At 38.1% G+C, this 16091-nt stretch overlaps 2 protein-coding genes across 6 annotated transcripts; both read left to right on the plus strand.

The window, feature by feature from the left end:
- Positions 1–141: 141 nt before the first annotated feature.
- Positions 142–3809, plus strand: CarT (Carcinine transporter). 2 transcript variants are annotated; one of them, XM_017149912.3, is made up of 7 exons: positions 142–453; positions 511–735; positions 1235–1408; positions 1560–1818; positions 1877–2468; positions 2531–2929; positions 2996–3809. In XM_017149912.3, the coding sequence occupies exons 1-7, from the start codon at positions 361–363 to the stop codon at positions 3267–3269; spliced, it is 2016 nt and encodes a 671-aa protein (XP_017005401.2). In that variant the 5' UTR covers positions 142–360; the 3' UTR covers positions 3270–3809. The 2 variants fall into 2 exon arrangements, with proteins under 2 accessions (XP_017005401.2, XP_070069095.1); XM_070212994.1 differs by lacking the exons at positions 511–735; positions 1235–1408 and having other exon boundaries at positions 142–463.
- Positions 3810–4115: 306 nt separating this feature from the next.
- On the plus strand, positions 4116–9436 carry LOC108062980 (uncharacterized). 4 transcript variants are annotated; one of them, XM_070213003.1, is made up of 5 exons: positions 4116–4781; positions 4872–5584; positions 5646–5715; positions 5773–5878; positions 5953–6352. In XM_070213003.1, exons 1-3 carry the CDS (start codon positions 4193–4195, stop codon positions 5694–5696), a joined length of 1353 nt encoding a protein of 450 aa, XP_070069104.1. In that variant the 5' UTR covers positions 4116–4192; the 3' UTR covers positions 5697–5715; positions 5773–5878; positions 5953–6352. The 4 variants fall into 4 exon arrangements, with proteins under 4 accessions (XP_070069104.1, XP_070069110.1, XP_070069106.1 ...); XM_017149880.3 differs by having other exon boundaries at positions 4118–4781; positions 4884–5584; positions 5953–6347; XM_070213009.1 differs by lacking the exons at positions 5773–5878; positions 5953–6352 and adding an exon at positions 9418–9436.
- The last annotated feature ends 6655 nt before the right edge of the window (positions 9437–16091 follow it).

The raw sequence follows: 16091 nt of genomic DNA on the forward strand, positions 1-16091 counted from the left end.
TGAGCCCCAAAACGAAGTACTTTAAACCCCGTTCTCTACTTGTAATATCAAAGCCTAACAACTGTAATTAGTGGCTCGTCTTAGCCGTAATTCGAGCAGGATTGAATTCACGTGTAATATTTTAAATACTTTAGTTTAAACTATTTAAATCTAACTTGCGACTAAAGAATAAACAAAACTATAAATTATGAAACGGCGCCCTGTGTGGAACCCTTCTTTCTATCGACAGAACTAGCTCTTTGTTTGTTTCAACCCTAGTCAACTGACAGTTGTAAGATCTTTCTACGGCTTCCGCGAGCTGGCGAAAGCAGGCAGTGCGAATAAACATTTTCAGCTCAGAGTTTGTCTAGCGGCGCATCCATGTCAGATATTGTGGACAGCGATGGGGACGAATACGATGAACTCTCGGAGTTGCGACAACGCCAGAAGCCAGAGTCCCAGCCGTCGGTGGATGTGCGTATCTGTAAGATGTAGTTCTTAGTGTTTCCAGAATCTTTGGTCTCTTTGCAGGAGGCCTTCGATCTGGACGACCTTCTGCCCACCATTGGCGAGTTTGGGAAATACCAGAAGCTCTTGGTCTTCGGCATTTGCCTGCCCGCCTGCATTCCGTGCGGCTTTTGTGCCTTTAACCAGTTATTTATGGCTGATACTCCGGATGACTATTGGTGTCGTATCCCGGAGCTGCTCGACCTGCCGCTGGAGCAGCGAAAATCGCTGGCCATACCCAAGGAAGTGGTGAGTAATTGCAGCCATATGAGTGCTTGGGGTAAGGCAATCAAGTCAGGCCATTGATTGTGCGTTGTCGGAGGTGAAGGGTCGATACGAGGGTAGTTAGATGAGTAATCAAAGGGGGTAATGGGAAAATAAACAGATGTCTGTTGAAACTTAAAGCAGGAACCGTAATCATTATAAGTGAAAAAATAAAAATCTACCTAAAAAAGCACATTTAAATATTTGTAAAATTCCGCGTAGGACGCCTGCAATCTAACTTTGAGTGATATTTCTAAGCAAAATAATATCACTCACAAAATAATCATTATATCTGAGCGATATTTTTTCTCGCTTACAAAATGGAGATTTTTATTTTTTACTTAAAAAAAATAGTCATTATTTTCGGTTCCTGATTTAAAGTGATTTTTTAGTTTGTCTAAGAAAAAACGAATGGGTTTTTAAGTTCATATTTATATACATAACTGATATCATTTCTAACTAAAGTACTTCATTTTATTTGAAGGAGAATGACGAACTGGTCTACAGTAAATGCTATACTTACGCAGTCAATTGGACGCAACTGCTTGAAGAGGAGGACTTGACCACCATGGAAATGAACAGCAGTTGGCCTCAAGTCAAGTGCAGTCAGGGATGGGAGTACAACACGAGCGTCGTCTGGTCCTCCATTGTGATCGATGTGCGCAGTCCCAGAAGATAACGTGTTCATTTCAAATCGCATAGTCCTTCATCTAGGAGACGCTTGATTCATTTCCCAAGCATGATGTACTCTCTTCAGCCAGGAGTTAAATTCTGGAAAACCTAAAATCTTTTAAACCCTTAAATTTCAGTTCGATTTAGTGTGCGATCAGGATATATATCCCACGATTGGTTTGGCTGCCCTCAATACCGGCGGTCCCGTGGGAGTTTATCTATTTGGATTGCTTAATGATCGCGCTGGACGAAGGCTTTCCTACTTCATCTGCCTGGCCACTTTGCTGGCTGGAAGTCTGATGACTTCGCTGAGCAAGGATTTCTGGACTTGGGCAGGCAGTCGAGTCATTGTGGGTCTGACCATTCCAGCTGTCTATCAGATACCCTTTATAATATGTGAGTATAGTGTTTGGATAGCCTTCCATGTCGCTAACTTATCTTTTCAACTTTGCAGCTCTTGAACTCGTGGGTGAGAATTATCGATCCTTTGTGACGGTGATGACATGTACCTTCTACACTTCGGGTATAATGCTTCTGTCCGCTGTTACCTATTTGGAAAGAGATTGGGTGCGTCTGTCCTATATCACCTCCCTGCCCTTTTACGCCTATTTCCTGTACATGTTCGTAATGCCGGAATCACCGAGATGGCTTTTAATGCGCGGCCGCTTGGAGGAAGCTCTCAAGATTCTCGAGCGCATGGCCAAGGTTAATGGAAGGCAATTTCCGGAGGCTGTGCATCTCAAATTGGAGGCTCAAATACGGCGGGATAAGATGAAGAAGCAGAAGAAAAAGATAGCCAATGTGGGGCTAATGGATCTCTGCCGGACACCCAATATGCGATTGAAGACCATTCTGATCACACTGAGTTGGTTCGCCAATGAGACGGTCTATCTGGGCCTCAGTTACTACGGACCCTCGCTGGGCACCAATCAGTATGTGAGCTTCTTTTTGTCGGCTGTTGTGGAGTTGCCCAGTTACTTGTGCTGCTGGTACTTCATGGACACCTGGGGCAGAAGGTGGCCTTTGAGCTTGTCCATGATACTGGGGTAAGCTTTGGGTTATCTATGTTTTATGTTCATATAATTTTAAACTATCATTTCTCTTACAGCGGCGTGGCTTGTGTGATTACTGTAATGCTACCCGATGATGCCGTAGATGAAACTCTTGTGCTGTATCTAATATCCAAAGCCTTGCTATCCGCCTCCTTCCTGATCATTTATCCCTTTGCCGGGGAACTATATCCCACTCAGGTTCGAGGCATTGGCATTGGTGCTTCTAGTTATATCGGAGGATTGGGCCTTATTGTCATACCATTTGTAACCTACTTGGGAAAGGACAATCTTAAGCTTCCCTTGGTCATAATGGGCTTTGTTTCGATGCTGGGCGGCATGACTGGACTGCGGTTGCCGGAGACACTGCATCATCGACTGCCGCAGACCATAGAGGAGGGCGAGGAATTCGGCAAGAACTGGCAGTTCAAAGATTGCTGTAGTTGCGCTCAAAAACCGTAAGTCTAATTTATGCGCTATTTACAGAATATAATAGTTTAAAATATATTTTTGTAACTCTCTAGGGATGTCTTATCCCAACCAGCATCTTACGAAAACCTAGATGTTCTGGCTGGATCCTCCAATAATGCTTCCGAAGTGGAACTGGAGTTAAGGGACAGTCGACGGGTTCGGGAACCGACCCCAAGGATTGATGAGCGCACACCCTTGGATACAACGGCCAGTGGAAGTGTTCGACCTATTCATCGACCTTCAATGAAGCGTTTGGTGCGTCAAATGAGCATTATGGACACTCAGAGGACACACGATGGCACCATGCAATTGACACATTGGATCTAGGTTTCCGACAAACATAATCTTGAATTGATTGGCATAGTTTCAAAATACACTTTGGAATTAGAAATACTAAGTCTCTAAATCAAATTTATGTTTTAGAAATAAGTTTCATATATTTAATCCAATAATGTAACGGTAATAAGTTATTTATAACAATAACAACAATCTTGAAAACATAAAACTTTATCATAGAAACTTAAACAATTTTGCAGCACAATGTTAGCAATTGCCATTGAATATGTTTAATATGTTAATAATATAATTATACAATATACATATTGCGGCATTATTTACCTAAAATTAATCAGTGTTAATAGTGTTGATCTCATTTAAGACAAAGCAAAAGTTTATGAAATGGGTTCCGTATTATATTAATGTTAGTGCAGCCTAATGATACTGCTTATAAATCATATTTAAAAACAATTTCCCCGTTTTAATATCAATTTTGTTTTACTTTCCATAATTGTAGGGCATTACCATTATGCCTAAGTTGTTTACTTTAACAATAAACAATGCGAATTGCAAAAGGTACACATATAAAAACCGAAACTTAATTCTTCAAACATATCCGGTAAAAATAAATAAATAAATAAGTATGTATAGCATATACATAGCATTTGGCGACTTCTCAATCACAGCAATTGATTTATGCATTTATTCAGGCAATTATGCAATTAATTGTTGTCAAACAAAAAGAAAACTTGTTTATAGGGTGAATAATGGAGGAATGCGCGAAATTGCCCGCAGCTGTCGGCCGTAAACTGCTGGCGGTCACTGTCAGCCGTAGGAAGTGCCTGGACCCATGGGAATTATTTTATACCTATCATACCTCAAGCATGATTTTCCTTAATTTTCCGTCACACCAACCAGGGCAGTGTCAAAAATGAATTAATCAAAATTCTCGTAAAAGCAAAATAAGCTTAAAAATGCCTAAGCCAAAAACGCAATCGAGATTAGTGAAATCCGCTTCTCCTGCTCATGCTGTTCGTCCGGTTCGAGCCCCAACAACTGATCCTCCGGCTCCGCCGCCATGCAATACAAGTCTGTTGGATCTGCCGGAGGACATCATCCGACTGGTTCTCGAATTCCTGCCCAAAATAACCGATAAAGTCCTGTTTGCCTGTTTGGCACCCAAGTTTCGATTGGCCTTCGAGGGCTGGGCGAGGGCACAGCGAAATTTCCTGGACATCGACAGTCTGGAGACGATGCCTCTGCCGCAGATGATCAGGTTCTTCAAGGTGGCTGGACCTTTTATCCGAGTCCTTCTAGTGGACTGCGCCTCCTTCCAGAAGGAATCACTGATAATGGAGTTCGTAATGGAGTACTGTCCGAATCTGGAGGAGATCACTTACTCGAATGCCACCGATGAGTTCCACTATCGAACCATTATGTCCAAAATGACGCACTTGAAAAAGGTTACTATTGAGTGCCTGGACGCAGAGGATGTGCTTAACTTTGATCTGCAATCCAACCAGGAGCTGGAGTCCTTTGAATTGGTTAACGGCTGCTATACGGGTAAGTATCGCCTAAGGATTCCATTATTATAAATTTAAAAAAAGTTTTTTGGAATTTGAAAAGATGTTATATCCTATGTCTAAAGTAAAGTTTATTTCAAAGGCAAAAACCTGTGCGGTTTTCCCAATCTTAAGACCTTGATTCTTCGAGACTGTCTGTTGTGGAACTCGGTGGAATTTGGCATACCCCTCAAATCTCTGCGTACTCTGGACCTCGATGACTGTTGCTTCGAGGTGATGAGCCAGAGCCTTTACCAAAAAATAGCTGAGAATTGTACTGACTTGGTAGAGCTTTTCTTCTCTGGCTGCGATACGAACTTCGAGGTGATTGCCCAGCTGCCCAAACTGGAGCGATGCACCCTGAAAACCTGGATGACCTCCAATGAGCTGAATATCGGATTTCTTACTGTTCTGGCGGAGAACAAGGGCAACAAACTGACCCATCTGCATTTATCCGGTCAGTTTCTGATCACCAATGAGCATGCGCGGTGCTTGGGACAGTTAAGTAGTCTCAAGGATCTGAGGTTTAGCAACAACGATGTCCTGGACGACGATCACTTTAAGTTCTTCAACGATCTCAATCAGCTAGAGCGATTTGGTTTGATCTGGTGTGGTCGGGTGATGGACACAGGAATGATGAGGATGGTACGAAAGTGCCTGCAGCTGAATACTATTGATTTGAGCGATTGCGAGGAAATAACCGATGAGTTTGTGATCAACTCAATTGGATGCTGTTCCAAGGGCACAGGTCGCCACATGGTGATTAATGTGAAGGGGACCAAGATCAGGCAGGGTATCCTAACGGTGGGTTTTAATTGGAGGAGAGCATTAATTGCAGAGCATTGACCATTTGTATATTTTCTAGCATCCGGATTATGTAGATCCCTTGAATCAGGTCAAGGTGAATTTTCTTTAAAATGAGAGACATTCTGAATGTGAGTTGTTAATATTAATGAAATATTTTTTAAGTTTAATATTGAATGATATTTTAGAATTTATTTCTTAAAAAATCATAAACGGTTTAGCTGGAGAAGAAATTATTGCAGAAAAGAAAATGAATATTATAATATCGCTTAAAAAATCATTCAAAATTAGAATGTAAGTTCTTTTGGCTTGCCTTTCTAAATAAAACCTATTGATCCAATTAATTTTTCCATGACTATGATTTTTAGACAATTAAGGAAGAGCCTTTTGTGTGGGAGTATTTTCAATTGAATTCCTTCCCATAAGTGTAACACTCGATGCCCTTGGAATCCAGATATCTTAGACAATGGGATCCTCACTGGACTGAGTCATGGGCTAGTCTGCCATAAGGAAGTGGACGATCAAAATTTATGATCATGCTCACAATGCTCCATTAGCGAGCCGATAATTGCGAACAAGCGTCTGTGTCGCTGCACTTTGGGCCTTTGGCTGCTATATCAAATGGAAGCAGGCCCGGCAAACTGTGAACAAACAAAAAAATTACAAAAAAAAACCGAAATCAAACAATACGATATTCGATACAGTTCTGAATCCGCGATTCAATTCGATTCGAGCGATCGATCGCTGGCAATAAATTTCGCATTCAATTGCTGCTCTATTGGAACTGAACTTTGTTGCTTTTGGCCGATGATGTCTGTGTTAGCAGCAGGAAGCTGGCGACCCGCTCAGATCAGCGACCAGTTGCTTACACTTGGAAAACCATATAACTTCTTATTGGCAGTTTTCTTAGAGAGTTAGTATTATTGAAGCAGAAACCTAAAATGTTTTATTGAGCAGAAAGATTATTATAATACATTCGATTATTATAAGAATTTAGAAGTTGGCAGAAAGTTAAAAGAAATAATTTTTTAACCAGAAACATTTGATTATATATATTATTACATTTTATTACAAAGTGTATGTATTTGTTAGAATATCTAGATACACTATTTTCTTTATCGCAGTGCAGACAGTGTTGGGACATACCTAGATACTTTTACCTAGGTACGTACCTAGGTACAATTTAGTGGTACCTTTTACCTTACCTAGGTATACAAATAATTGAGTACCTTTTACCTTACCTAGGTATTTATTTTTATATACCTTTGGAATTATTAAGGTACTTACATAGGTATTAAACATTGCTCTGATTTAAAATAGCCAAATCTGACTACGACACTGTAGTATCGTTTCATTGTATCGTTTCGTTTCAGAATTGTAATAGTCGGAACGCAGCATTAATAATTCAGCCGTTCTATTGTTTGTTTTGTGAAGTTAAAACTAATCGCAGTTTTTTTTTATAGGGGGATTCCCTAAACTGTTGAATTGCTGAATTGTTGAAAATTCAACAGAAAATTTCAGCAATTAAGGGAACGTCCCAAAATGGTTCCTGTTGAATTTTTAAACAGCTGTTATTTGTTGAAAAATTTCACGGAACTTAAAGCATGTAAAATTTGATTTATTATTGCTAGTTACTGTCTAAAAGTGTTACCAAGGTAAAAAGAACCACAAATATGCATTCTAAGTTGATTTTAAAATAAATAATGCGTACTGGTGATACTAAAATGTTACAGAGTTGCCACGACTTTTAAAAAAAGGCGACAACTCTGGCTTTTCAGCAATTCAACAAAATTTTCAGCAGCCCCGAGGCTGATGAATTGCTGAAATTTCTGAAAGTTGACTTTGTATGGAACAGCTGATTAACAGCTGACCAAAATTCAACAATTCAGCAATTCAACAGTTTAGGGAATCCCCCTTATATAATTTTGTGCACGTATGTATGTTCCCATCACTACATCAATTTATTTATGAAACCAAAGTGTATTTGGCGCGCAAAAATGCCGTATGTACGTAAACAAACGGCATATACATGCATATGCACAATATATAGTCAATGTTTCTACATACGGAATTTTTGCGCGCCAAATATGTACATGAGGGTTTCATAAATACATTAATGAAGTGATACGTGCATAAAATTATTCATGCCGCGTGGTTTAAAAATATATGCACAAAATTAAAACATTTAAATTTAAATGAAATGAAAAGATATTGTTTGATTAAGACGACTAAAAACTGAAAACTAGTCTTATTTTAAGTTTAAATGATTACATTGAACAAAACAAAAAAATTATAAAAAATAAAAAATACCTTATAAATACCTTTTACCTTTACCTAGGTACTGGGAAATTTAAGTACCTTTACCTTACCTAGGTATTTATTTTTGACAATACCTTTTACCTTACCTAGGTAAAAAAACACAGTACCTTTCCCAACACTGAGTGCAGATCATAGATCGCACTCACCTGTGGCCAGTCTATTGGTTAGTCATCGATACGTTTTGCTTTGTTTTGTGTTTTTTTTTTACAGACTGACCTCGAGTGGCTCCTTAAATGGCTGTCGGCTGCAATCGCTTTGACTCTCTAGTCGGGGGGTTAGAATGAGGTTCAGGGGGTTAGGGGTTGTGGGTTGGGGGTTGGGGGCACCCCAGACAAATGCCTTGACATGTTCAGGTGTCTGCCATGTTCAGCTATCTGACTAATTAGTGTACTTTAACTAGACCAGCTAGCTGACATTTGGCCATAAATCGCAGAGACATCTTCGGCTCATCGAGAGGAGAGTTTGCATGAGTAGAGCAAATTAAGCAGGCAGTTTTTGTTTACCTTACCCCTTTGGTTTCTTTATTTTTAAAAGATACTATACTATACTCGAAGCGTGTCCAATCACGCTTGTGAATTATTTAAAAATTTCTGCTGGGCTGTCTTATTTCATAAGAGAGACAAGCCTTAAAATTGTTACCCTGATGCCATAGAAATTCGTGTTGTCGTTGTCGTTCGATGATGTTGTTGCTGCTGCTGCTGTTGTTATTGTTGTTGTTGTTCGGGGGCCTTGCGATTATGGGAAATGGCTTTTGCTATCGCTTAGCACACCTCTCGATGGATGAACTTTTGGTATCGCTTAACGCCTGGGAAGAACCCCAAAAGGGGCGGAATCTGGGGGTTTTCATTTTAATGGAGTGAGTGGAAGTAAAAGGCATTCGGCTTATCCATGGGAAAAGCGGGACAAAATTGTTAAATGTTTTGCTTTTAATCAAAAAGAAATATTCAACTAACAATTTAGCAGAAAATTAATAAATAAGAAAGAATGGGTTTAAATTTCTTTGGTTACTCAATGGTTACTTTATCTATTCCATTTAATAAAATATTTATTTAAGCAACTCTGAATTTTTAGATTATTTTAAAATTTATTTGCTTCGAATACGATTTTTATTTAAATTTGACTCATACAAAAATTATTATAATTTGTTTGGCTTTCATTCTTGTATTTAATCATGCGACAATGTCATAATAAATGTATTTTTACCACTAAATCTAAATCCCTGTTTTCCTCTATGCCTTGCGTTCTCAAAAAAAACTTAACTGGTTAACAAATCTCTTAATTTCTAATGTTTTTGTGAAACATTTATTCCCTTCGATTTGAAATAAACTTTTATTAGACACCCACAGCCATGCATTGAACGACCCACTTTGTTTTGGATTCGCAAATTATTTTGTGGCACGCCACATGCTGCAACACCAGCAACAACAAACAACAACAACAACCAAGAGTTGCCAACATTAATTTAATATTGAAATTACAATATTTTCGTTTCTCTTTTTGTTTCTTTTGGGCAGATCCGAATTCATTTGATTCTTCGGAGATGTTTTCATGCACGATTCGCGGGGACTTGTTGATGATGATGATGATGCAAAAGTTAATTTGCGAATGCACACTCCTTGTTCTTTGGCTCCTCAACTGATGCTGATGAACTTTTTGGGCAGAGGCGATTGATTGGCACATTAGCAACAAATTGTTAGTACATCTTATTTAAGCCGTTTAATTAATTCCGCGCATTCTGACTACCCATGAAATTCGTCAAAAATACAACAAATGAAATCAAATAGGTTTATTGGTCATAAAGCGAGAGGATTTGCAGATACCCTTTTTTAGGACTAGAGATTAAATTGCCAGTTAGCACCCACATTTGACATTTAAGTTAAAATTTTTCATTGTTAAGAGCTAGTACTCAACCCAACAAAAAGTCGTCCAAAACAAAGAACTTCATATGAAATGAAATTTCTTAACGTTTTTTATATGAAGTTTTTTGTTTTGGACGATTTTTTGTTGGGTTGAGTACTAGCCCTAACAATGTTATTTCTTAAAAATTGATCATTTTAAAGATATGTTATTTTTTATTTTAATTTTAATTAGTAGAAGACACTTTTTTGGTTAACGTAAATTTGCATAATATGCCTTTCTAACTAAGTAACCTGAGGCAAGGGTATAGCCCGCATTAAGAATCTAAGAAATAGAAGACCAAATTGCGGGGAAAACAATCAGCCAAGCCACGAAGTTAGCCCGACTTCGAGCATCTCTGGGCCAACATCTCTGGCCAATTGCCGGCGGAAGACGTGCCTAGGCTTGTCAAGGTGCCCTGACTTCGGCTGGCTTTCTGGCAATTCCCCCGGATCCCCACGTTATGGGTATAGTTACAGTATGTTGTGGGCACACATAGAAGCTACCTTCAATTTGACAAAAGCCGCTGGCAGACAAGCGCGATTGCATGTTGCCTTTCAATTGCTGACCAAGTTCTCCGTCCTGTTCTGCACTATCAATTGATACAAATCTTTGCAATTTTAGAATATAGAGACATAAAACATGGCCCACTGCGGCCAGCTATTGCCACACTGAATGTCAATAAATAATACAGCGGAGCCTCTCAGCCTTCCAAAGGCATACAGATATACGTATTTATACAGAATACATATAAACAGAACATATCGGCTTGTTTTAGCTTGAGACAGGTCGAGGTCGCCTTTGAGCGCCGCAGGTGAGAAAATGGCCAACCGCCGCCGAGAGAGACCCAAAGATGCCACTTTTTAGCCTCCGAACATGCAACTGGTTGCCTATGCGGCAGACATAAACACCGAAGCAAATGGAGTTAAATATAAATAAAATAATAAATTAAAAAAATATTAAAAATTGATTACATTTTCTTATTATCTTGGCAATAAATTTAAAAAATTGAATTTTTTATTTTAATGGAAGTCAAAATGAAGTTGTTTTTTATCTTACGTTAGTTTAACATACTCTGTTATATGTGCATTTATATGTACATTTGTATTTAATACTATTTATTAATGGTTCTTTTTAATAAAATTTTAATTCCGGATTTATTTGTTGATTCGAACTTTAAGTATTTTTTTCCCAGTGTACCACCATCTTCTTCCAGTTTTAAACAGGCAATTAGAGATTTCTGCAGTTGCATTTTGATATACACTGAAATCTAATTGTGTTATTTAAACTAGTGCCATCAGAAATAATATATTTATTTCTATTATTAAACAACAAAAATTATTCAGTTTATTTCTAAAAGCTGGATCTTGCAGGTATTGCAAAACGAATGGATGTCAATTTAAAGGTATAAAAACTAAAAGTAAACAACTATTTTTAGACTTTTCTTTACTATTTTCTGTTTAATGTTTTCCATGTTGTTTTCTATAACGTTTTAAACTGGTAGAAAATACCCTATTTAGTTGAAAACAAACTTAAAATGGTGAAAATATTTAAGACAATTTTTGTTTGTGTAGCGGCATCTTCTTCCATCTTGGGAGCCAGCAATTGGAGCTGCCTGTGGTTCTGTCTAGAACATCGTGTGCTCTTTATCACTGACAGATTGTACTGGCCATTTAATTTATGGCGATTTTCACATGTGGTTTTCACGGTGGACTGCAAAAACTGTGACGGTATCGAATTGCCGCCGGCTGATGGGGCATTCGAGTTATTCAATCCAATCGCCTGGGCAACCTTTAGAACATCATCCATCTGCATAAATCAATTGTTGACTGCGATTTACAAATGAGCCGAGGCGGATATTTGCTCCTATTGGGGTGCAAACAACTTCCCTAATGCCATCGCTTGTGAATCGAATCAATGTCAGGTGATTCTCATTTATCAGTTTCGATGTCAGTTATATAATTTCGATTTCCTACCGATTAAGTTTGTTGTACAAAAGAAACTTTATTGATTACTTTGTAAAAACTATTTGTAAAGCAACATCCAATCTTTAAAAAAATGCAAAATATGATAAATATAATATTTAAGGAAAAATCTTTAAATTAAAATAACATATGAATTAACATTTCAAGTATTAGGTATGTAAAAGTTTAAATTCATAAATGTTTAATAAAGTCCTCGAAAACTAAATATAAACCAACGAGTAAACCAACTTTATTTTCTTCAATTTATTCGGTCCCTTTTTTAAAAATATTCCATTGTTATTTTCAGCCTCTTTCCCACGTAACTTTCCATGCAATTTATGTCACGCTGCATTTTTATGGTCACTGCAAAAACTATTTTTAAAGAGGAAAACTTGTAAAGGAACGTTGAGAAGGGAGGTGGGGGGGTTGCACCACGTGTCGTTATCCTTTGGCTATTTCCGGGCACTTTCGCTGCAATGGAGCGGAAAACGGAGCGCGCACAACCGTGACGTCATGAGTGGGTGGCGGTGCTGCTGCTGCAAATATAAATAGACCACCCAGCCAAGGGCAAGTGACGTCAGACGAGAGCGAGACAACTAGTGTGGCAACAAGGACGTCATCGCGGAAGCGAGATGGCCATATCGAATTGGAGAACTGAGCCGCCGGCCGGTGTTTTTCCTCTGCCGCTGCCTACTCACCTGGCTATATCCACCTGTCTGCGACCCCCTCCCTCTTTCCACCCTCCCACCTGATTTTCCACTCATTCATTCATGCCTGCCATCGCCTGTCTCGCTCTGCTCGATTGCGCATGTCCTCCGACGAAGAACTGATGACGTCTTTGTTTCACCAATCGATTTCTCTGCTCACGCTTTCCCCTGTGACGTCACTAGATGCGTGCCATCCGCCAGCCGCCGTGCTCGTTGGACTATAAATAATGCACGCCAATTAACGCTGGAAATTGATAATCGACAAAGCCAATTGATGGACCACTGACTGAACCTGAAATTGAAACCGCAACCGAGGGATAGTTAGATTTTGAGCCAAGGGTATCCTAATTGAGTGACCTAAGAGGAGCGCACTTTATCCAAAAAAAATATAAGAAAATGTTGTACAAATATTTTTAACGAAGGGAGTGTGAGGCATAAAAAAAATGTATTATTAAACAAGTCCCAACTGAAAGTTTACAAAATAAAATAGTATTTATCTTCATTTTCCACTCAAGCGATTCTGTTCAAAATTGCTATATTATCCGTGGTTTTCCAGAAATATTTACGCCAAAATTCCGATGGAGTTCTTACATACATCAATACAAAATCCAAACGTTATTGTAAAGGGATTTCTGTGATTTATTCTTATGATATGATTATGATTTCTTATATGTATATTGGATGAATTCATAGCATAGTTTCTAGGGTTCATAAAATGATAAATGATGTACTCATTATTCTGAAACACTAAAAATCTCGTATACCTCTTAATTGTGACTGAAATCTTATATCTATATAAATTCAGCGTTAAGCGATTTCTGTCCACCCGTGGTATTATATCTACTACACAAAGTTTAGTTTAGGTTACCTATGAAATACGTAAACATACATACGTAATGAAATTAAGGGCCAACCGAGTCCCAAATCACAGTCATCATCCATAATTTAGACTAGAAAGGTTAGGCAAAGTAATTACAGGCCAGAACACACAATCCAATCATTACGAATACCGGGTGCCATCCTCCTCATCCATGTCCGTGCTATTGATTTTACACGCATTATCCACTCAACCAACGAATATATATGTGAGAAATATACCGTATATGAGTACGTAAAAAGGCATATCTATAATTTTGGGCTTGTCCTCTGAGGTCAAAGACACACACAGGCAGAACGCCGGTTCCATCTATCTCCCTCTGTTAAATTGACTGAGGTTGTTTCGACGTCATATACACATTTCTATATATCCAGAGGGGCTGGAGCTGCGTCAGTTAATTCAATTCCATTGATAACACGGCCGGGCGGAGATACCGGCGAAACATATTTAATGGGACGGAAAACATGGGAAAAAATGACTAGAGAGAGAAATAAGTATTGAGAAAAATAATATTTTGTAAAATATTTACTACAAATGTATCATTATATCGCTGATTTTTCACTCCTAAATATGTTTTATTTTGTGGCCTTATAACTTAAATCAGTGCTGCCATTTTGTCCTTTTTCCGGACAGATCTGTCCTTTTTTTAACGGCTTTATCCGGAAAAAATTTCAAACATCCCCTATCCGGAAATCTGTCCTTTTTTCAAAAATAAGGTTTTGAGTGTTATTTTTGCTAGTCGAAAGTGTATAAACCTGTTTTTATATGCTAAAATGCCTTTCTAACCATCATTTTTATAGTTCGGCTCTTAAAAAATAATTTTTTTTACAAATTATTAAAGAGACGTAAAGCAGTCGATGGATTTTCTTTATGGTACGATTTTTTCTGTAGCAAAAAAAAAAGGAAAACACTTTAAAAATTTCTCAATTTTTACTCTCTGCTTTTTTGTCAGAAAAAAATTTCAACGACTCTTTTTCGGGTTTGACGCAGATTAAATTTTTTTGTATTACCAATATAGTTACTTGAAATGCTTTTATTATTTTAATAATTATACCCGTTACTCGTAGAGTAAAAGGGTAAATTAGATTCGTGCAAAAGTATGTAACAGGGAGAAGGAAGCGTTTCCGACCCCATAAAGTATATATATTCTTGATCAGGATCACTAGCCGAGTCGATCTAGCCATGTCCGTCTGTCCGTCTGTCCGTCTGTCTGTCCGTCTGTCCGTCTGTCCGTCTGTCCGTCTGTCTGTCTGTATGAACGCTGAGATCTCGGAAACTATAAAAGCTAGAAGATTGGCATTTTGCATGCAGATTTTAGGAGTTCCTACGCAGCGCAAGTTTTTTTCAAAATGGTGCCACGCCTCCTCTAACGCCCACAATCGCTTATATACGATTTTAAAAACTTTAATATTTTGGAAAAGTAAAAATGCAGTTTTATTGTGTTTATCAATACCTATCGAAATGTAGAAGAAATTTTTCAAATCGGACCATTCGTTAAAAAGTTATGCGTGATCAAAATTTTCAATCTATATCTCCATCTCCCTCGCACTCCCTTTACCTGAGTAACGGGTATCTGATAGTCGGGGCACCCGACTATAACGTTCTCTCTTGTTTTAGATTATTACGTATACGCACAAAAATTTACCATGGTAAAATGATCAAACAAAGAAGGTTGTGAGTCGGGAGCAGTAGATCATTACATAATTGAATTTTATTTAAAATCCATTTATACTAAGTAAATATATAACCCATTGGTAAAAACAGAAAAATGGAGGCGCATTTACTTTTGTCCTTTTTTTTGTCCTTTTTTTTAATTTTTTGTCCTTTTTTTCCCTGTTTTTTGTGGCTTATCTGTCCTGTTTTTCAAGCTAAGCGATGGCAGCACTGACTTAAATATACCTATTTTAAAACTTTTCATTTAAAATATGGTTTTTTGAATAAATCAAATTATAAATTATGAATCGAAATCAAGAGAAGTTTCGTGCTTCGCCTTCCTGTTTCTGAACAATATATTCATATACAAAATACAAATAAAAGTTGATTTATATTTTTTAGTGTAGAGACAGATAAGGGGCTGTCCATATATTACGTAATCACCTAGGGGGGGGGAGGGGGTCATTGAAATGATTATGTTTGATTACATGGGGAGGGGGGGGGGTCTTGCACAATGATTACGTAATCATTTTATATAAATTTTTTTATTTAAAGAATTTATTTAAAAACTTTTTTCCTTTAATTATATCTACAAACTTAGATAGGAAAGCAGAGAAAAAATTTTTTTAGTGGCTGGGCGGCGAAAAAGAAAATGTTTAGTGGTTCAATCACACGAAGGACGCGAAGACCTGAAATGGCTTGACGAAGAGTATGTTGGAGATAATTTCAGCGTAGACGAACCGAATGTGTCATACCAAACTCCATTTATAAACAATATATAAGATTGGGTTGCATCTCCGTTTGAATCTACAGATTAAAACAAAAAAAATTTTATTCTTGGGATTACGTAATCATTGGGGGGGGGGGGGTTGTTTATTGAATGATTACGTTTGATCACCAGGGGGGGGAGGGGGTCAAAAATCACCAAAAACGTGATTACGTAATATATGGACAGCCCCTAAGCAAAGGACAAACAAACCGCAAAAAGTGTTGCCTACTTAGGGGCGTGCGTGACGTGAATTTAGCGGAGGGGTTGAAAGGGGTGGGGTCTCCACCCATGGCAACTTGTAGACGTGACTCGGTCAAGACGC

The sequence above is a fragment of the Drosophila takahashii genome, chromosome 2L (assembly GCF_030179915.1).
Source record: "Drosophila takahashii strain IR98-3 E-12201 chromosome 2L, DtakHiC1v2, whole genome shotgun sequence".
NCBI classification, from domain to species: domain Eukaryota; kingdom Metazoa; phylum Arthropoda; class Insecta; order Diptera; family Drosophilidae; genus Drosophila; species Drosophila takahashii.